Source organism: Phasianus colchicus, chromosome 12, assembly GCF_987193195.1.
Source record: "Phasianus colchicus chromosome 12, bPhaCol1.hap1.1, whole genome shotgun sequence".
Lineage (NCBI taxonomy): Eukaryota > Metazoa > Chordata > Aves > Galliformes > Phasianidae > Phasianus > Phasianus colchicus.
Genome location: NC_143447.1, coordinates 2728595 through 2733791, shown reverse-complemented (window position 1 = coordinate 2733791; position 5197 = coordinate 2728595). Strand labels below are relative to the sequence as shown.

The 5197-nt window shown below is 55.7% G+C and overlaps 1 protein-coding gene across 2 annotated transcripts; it reads right to left on the bottom strand.

The window, feature by feature from the left end:
- Positions 1 to 723: 723 nt before the first annotated feature.
- LOC116244544 (cytochrome P450 1A4) lies at positions 724 to 4931 on the bottom strand. Of its 2 annotated transcripts, none has more exons than XM_090148649.1 (7): positions 4795 to 4892; positions 3764 to 4625; positions 3181 to 3307; positions 2847 to 2936; positions 2639 to 2762; positions 2466 to 2552; positions 724 to 1532 (listed from the first exon to the last, which is right to left on the bottom strand). In XM_090148649.1, the coding sequence occupies exons 1-7, from the start codon at positions 4875 to 4877 to the stop codon at positions 1226 to 1228; spliced, it is 1680 nt and encodes a 559-aa protein (XP_090004775.1). In that variant the 5' UTR covers positions 4878 to 4892; the 3' UTR covers positions 724 to 1225. The 2 variants fall into 2 exon arrangements, with proteins under 2 accessions (XP_090004775.1, XP_090004774.1); XM_090148648.1 differs by having other exon boundaries at positions 728 to 1532; positions 3764 to 4633; positions 4799 to 4931.
- Positions 4932 to 5197: the final 266 nt, after the last annotated feature.

Sequence of the window (5197 nt, the reverse complement as noted above, 5' to 3'; positions counted from 1 at the left end):
GAGAGCGCAAGGCGCATGCGCGATGGCGCAAGGCTACTCAGCCTTGGTTTTAGAGGCGGGGGGGCTCTGCGCATGCGCCGAGCGCTGCAGGGAGCATGCGCAGTGTGCGCTCGCTGCCCTGAGTGGCTGCGGCGCTGCTACGTCACCGCCTCCATCGCACCTTTGGCAGTGCCAGATCGTAGAGTTGTGGAGTGATGTCATAGAACGGCTTGGGTTGGACGGGATCCCCTCCGTGACCTTCACCGTGCGTGCTGTCACGCCTCCATCCCTGCTGTCATCTCCACTACCCCCCTGCCTCCCATCCTCCATCATCTCCATCATCTCCATCACCTCCACGTGTTATTGTGGCTCCTGCCAGGGTGCAGAGCCTCAGAGGGCACACCAGGAGGAAGGCTCCTCTTAGGGGATGCACTGAGTCAAGCCTCACTGAGTCAGACACCCCCGCAATGAACAGGGGCATCTACAGCTAGGTCAGGATGCTCAGATCCTCATCCATCCCGACCCTGAGTGTCCCTAGGGTTGGAGCTTGGTGCTTTTTTCCAACCTTAATGGTTCTGTGATCCAGCACCCGCGAGGACAGCAAAGCTCCTATCAGTGTGAATGCTCAATTCAGTTCCCCCTAGGAAAAAAAAAAAAAACAACTAGATTCAACCAGAGCTTTGAGGACAGAGCTCTGATCCATGTTGCCCTCCCAGCGGAATGAGATGTGCAAAATGCAAGAAACTTTTGTGTTTATTAGGTTAGAAAACCTGGGCAGCTTTTACCTCTGTAAATGAATGCCTTTTTATGCAGGACACAGAAAACAGGTACTGATACAACATTTGCCAGCAGGATTTGCCCTGCAGTCCTCAAACCCTTCTTTTTATTATTCATAATGCATAAATCTATTAAAAAAAAAAAAAAAAAAAAGCAGCATAATGCATAATCTGGAAGCCAGAAGTGTTTTCCCGTGCCTCTTATTGCTCTGTGTCCCTTCTTTTCATTCATTTGGTATTTCCCTTGAGGCTTCTCATTAGGAGGCCAGCTAATTCCTTCACGTGCGAGCAGCACTACTTTTATAATGCATTTCTAGTAGTCAGGCTGCCCCCATTGTGCAAATGCTGGGGGATCCCCGCGTGAAGTCATTTCAGGGCACTCATCCCGAGGGATGTGGATGCCTGCAGCGAAGCATTGCGGAGATGGGAGCATCTCTATGCCTTCGACCCCACGAGGCTTGGCTCCCTCCTCACGCAGAGCTCTTGGTGGGGAAGCGCTTCTTCATCTGGAAGCACTCGCACTGCTTGTATTTCATGGTCAGCCCGTACTGAGGGGTGACGTCCACCTGCTGGCCTGGGGCCAGGCTGATCTCCAGCTGCTGCAGGATGGTGGTCAGGAAGAGGAAGACCTCCCAGCGCCCGATGGACTCCCCGATGCACCGCCTCTTCCCCAGGCCAAAGATCACCACCTTGTCACCCTCCGTCTTGTTGATTTCGGTGCCGGTTGCATTGAGGAAACGCTCAGGCTTGAAGGAGGAGGGATCCTTCCAGATCTTTCTGCAGCAGAAGGGAGAGACCTGAGCAAGGTGTTGTGGCCAGAGGCCAAAGAAAGGTTTCGTTTCCCCATCCGAAAGCAGCGGCCCTCTGCTGAGCCTCTGTTCCTGATCCGCAGTGCCAGCTGCACGTCAGCCCCTATCAGCTCAACCCACTGAAACCTCCACTTTGAACTCTCATTGTGTTTGCCTGCGCAGATACCAGGGTTGATTGAACTGGGCACATAATTCCAGGATGTATTTCAGCTGAAACAGGAGCATGGGAATCAGGCAGGAATCACAGAATGGCCAGGGTTGGAAAGGACCTCAAGGATCACGAATCTCCAACCCCCTGCTACATGCAGGGCCACCAACCTCCTCATTTAATACTACACCAGGCTGCCCAGGGCCCCATCCAACCTGGCCTTGAACAATTCCAGGGATGGGGCATCCACAACCTCTCTGGGCAGCTGTTCCAGCACCTCACCACTCTCTCTGTAAAGAACTTCCCCCTGACATCCAACCTAAATCTCCCCTCCCTCAACTTCAAACCGTTTCCCCTTGTCCTGCTGTTATCTACCCTTTCAAAGAGTTGATTCCCCTCCTGTTTGTAGGCTCCCTTTAGGAATTGAAATGCTGTGATGAGGTCACCCCGCAAGGAAGGATGGGAACTGGAGGGATTTCTCCTCTGGCATTCTCCCTGCAAAACCTCTCCAGCCTGCCCCAGCCTGGCTGCACTGCGGGATTTCCCAGCACCTCAGCCAAGGGACTGCTGCTTGGATATGGGGAAACACATTCCCACATAGCACAAAGCTTCTGACACCTGGTCTGGTAACCCCTTCTGCATCCATCAGCCATCATGTTGCATTCATGACCAGTTGGTCATGCACTTATAAGGATGGATGTGAGCTATCCTTGTGCCTGGTGCAGCTGCTTAGGAACACTTTGGTGTACTCACTCATCGTGGTTCACTTGCCACTGGTTGACAAATACGCAGGTGTTCTTGGGGATGTAATAACCATTCAGTACAGTGTCTTTGGTTGTACTGCAAGAAATACGGGAGGAGAAGTTGAGAGGAGACTCGCAGCTTCGTCGTGACCTCCAAAGAGACAAAACCCAAACAGTGCTTACCTATGTGGGATGGTGAAGGGCAGGAGGGAGGAGTGCCGGAACACCTCCAGGATGAAGGCTTCTGTGTAGGGCAGCATGCCTCGGTCAGACAGCCGTGGTCTCCTCTCACAGCCGATGGTCTGATCTGTGGGGGGTGGACAGGAGGAGCTGGTTGGGGCCAGCCCTCAGTGGAGGTCCCAGCCCTGGAGAAGCGGGCTGAGGAACTCACCCAGCTCTGCCTGAATCTTCTTCTGGATGGCAGGGTACAAGGCAGCGTACATTATGCACCAAGACAGGCTGGTTGTCACGGTGTCAAAGCCTGGACCAGCACAAAAGAAAAGTGTTTAGATGCCAGAAGAAGACAGGTGAGAGGATATTTGCAGATCCCAGCGCTCTCAGTGCTTTGGCTGATGACACGCAGCCAAAATTTGCCTTGGAGCAGTTCCACCATCAGCCACCACTGCAAAGCCATCTGCTCTGAGCCTATGGTCCCTCCAAAACCCCAAGCTTCCGATCCCATCTGCCAGCAGCAGATGGGGCTGCACCCACCGAAATGCCCTCACCTGCCCCAAAGAGGTCGTTGACAATGGAGATGATGCTCTCATCAGAGAGTTGGACACGGACATCCTCCCCTGTCTTCTTCTCCTGGCAGTGCCCAATCAACGAGTCCGTGACATCCCGAATGTGCTCCTGGGAAGAGCCAGAGGGTCAGAGACACGAGGGCACATGGGATGGGGAAAGCTGGAGGCAGTGAATGCCCGCAGGAAAGCAGTGAAATGATACGGTTTGAATTTTGGGTGGTCCTGTGTGGGGCCAGGAGTTGGACTTTATGATCCATGTGGGTCCCTTCTGATTTAAGGTATTCTGTGATCCTAGGTAGGTAACAAAGCCAACCCAAAGGGTGAGGAGAACTGGGGATGTGCTAGAGAAAAAACCAGCAGCTCCGGGAGCCCCACCACATACTGCAAGCAGCAGAATTAGATGTGAGCTTCCTCCATGGCATCTTGGTTTCACCAGGCAGAAAGCAGAGCAAAAGCTTGAATTCTGTGCCTTCTTTCAGTGGCGTTAATGAATGGGATCACGACAAGGAGAAGGAGCAGTGAAGCAAGGGAAAGGTTTGCCACAGAGCAGCACCCAAGCTCTTACCTTATCAAAGGTAGTGTAATGGTTCTGGACGATTTTCTGTATGAAGGCATTGAAACGAGCGTTGACATCCTTAAAGGCAGCCATGGCACGGTTGGGAAGGTACCGGAGCAATGGGATGAAGTCAGAGGGGTTGCCAGCAGCAGCCACATCCCCAAACTCAGTGTTCATGTTCACCACGCTGAGCAGCTCCTGGTCGTCGTGGTCGTAGCGCTTGCCAAAGCAAATGGCGCAGATGACGTTGGCCACCGACACAATCAGGTAGTTGTTGGGGTCAAAGCTCTGCTTCTCCTCCATCAGCTGCAGGAATTTGGTGACCAGGTAGCTGGCCTCGGTGGTGACGTGCTCCTCCAGGAGGCAGCTGGAGGAGGCTGTGGGGCTGGCGGCGATGGAGAAGGTCTTCAGGGCGTTCTGTGCCAGCTTCCTACGGGCTTTCCAGGCATCCCCACATTCGTAGCTGAATGCCAGGCTGTGGCCATTGGAAATGTACTTAAAGCTGGGCAGGTTGGGGCGTCCCATGAAGTCTTCTGCTTGCCTCACCAAGGCTTGTCTGATGGTTTCTAGCCCGCTGAGCACCACCACGGGCCGGGAGCCGATGGTCACCTCCATCACATCCCCGTATTTGCGGCTCATCTGGGTGAGCACCAGGTGTGGGTCCTTCCTCAGCTCCAGGGCATTGCCCAGCATTGGGAGCCCACGGGGACCTGGGGGTCTGCGCAGCCCCTTGGGTGTGTGCTGCCGGCGGGTCTGGGTCAGCAGCAGGAGCAGGCAGAAAGTGGCAGCTGCCACCAGCATCTCAGTGGCCGAGATGAGACCTGGGCTGCCCACCTGTGCCATTGCTGCCTGCGGCCCTGCTGCCATCTGGAAGTGAACCTGGAGGGGAGAAAGTGCTGATGGAGAGGAGGGTCCTCCACCAGATATTGGGGTTTGAGATTGTGGGGTGATGGTGACCCCACGCAAGCCACCGGGACACCCTCGCTGCATAGAAGCGATGGCTGCAGGTGGGATGCTGGAGAGTTGGGGATGGGCAATGCTCACCTCTGGGTGCTGCTGTCCCACGAGGGCCCGATCCTGCCACCAGGTACCCGCTGTCCCTCCGAGCCTGCTTTATATGCATCGCCTCCCGCTGCCATTGGCCGGGACACCTCCCATCACGTGACCCGAAGTTGAACTGCGGCCAAATTTGTGAACATCCCCCCTCTCACCCCCCCCCCCCCGGTCCCCCACCAACCTCCCCGGGACCCCTCCTTGTTTTGCGGGGGGGACACCTGAGGGGAGCCCCGACGGGGCGGGGGGTGCCGCGGTGACACGGCGCGGAGGGCGTTCGCGGCGCCACGGGCGGTTGCGGAGACACCGGGCGGGGGATCCGGAGGTCCCATGAGGAAGGCTGTGGGGGGACATCGCGTGCGAAGCGGGCGGGAGGTTTGGGAACCTGCA

What these genes read in the sequence shown, in the direction of transcription:
- LOC116244544 (XM_090148649.1), bottom strand. Translation starts at nt 4,877, where the DNA reads ATGCATATAAAGCAGGCTCGGAGGGACAGCGGGTACCTGGTGGCAGGA. An exon ending in GAAGATTCAGGCAGAGCTGG is followed by an intron (nt 2,763 to 2,846) that starts GTGAGTTCCTCA and finishes CACCCCCCACAG; the next exon opens with ATCAGACCATCGGCTGTGAG. An exon ending in CCCTTCACCATCCCACATAG is followed by an intron (nt 2,553 to 2,638) that starts GTAAGCACTGTT and finishes TATTTCTTGCAG; the next exon opens with TACAACCAAAGACACTGTAC.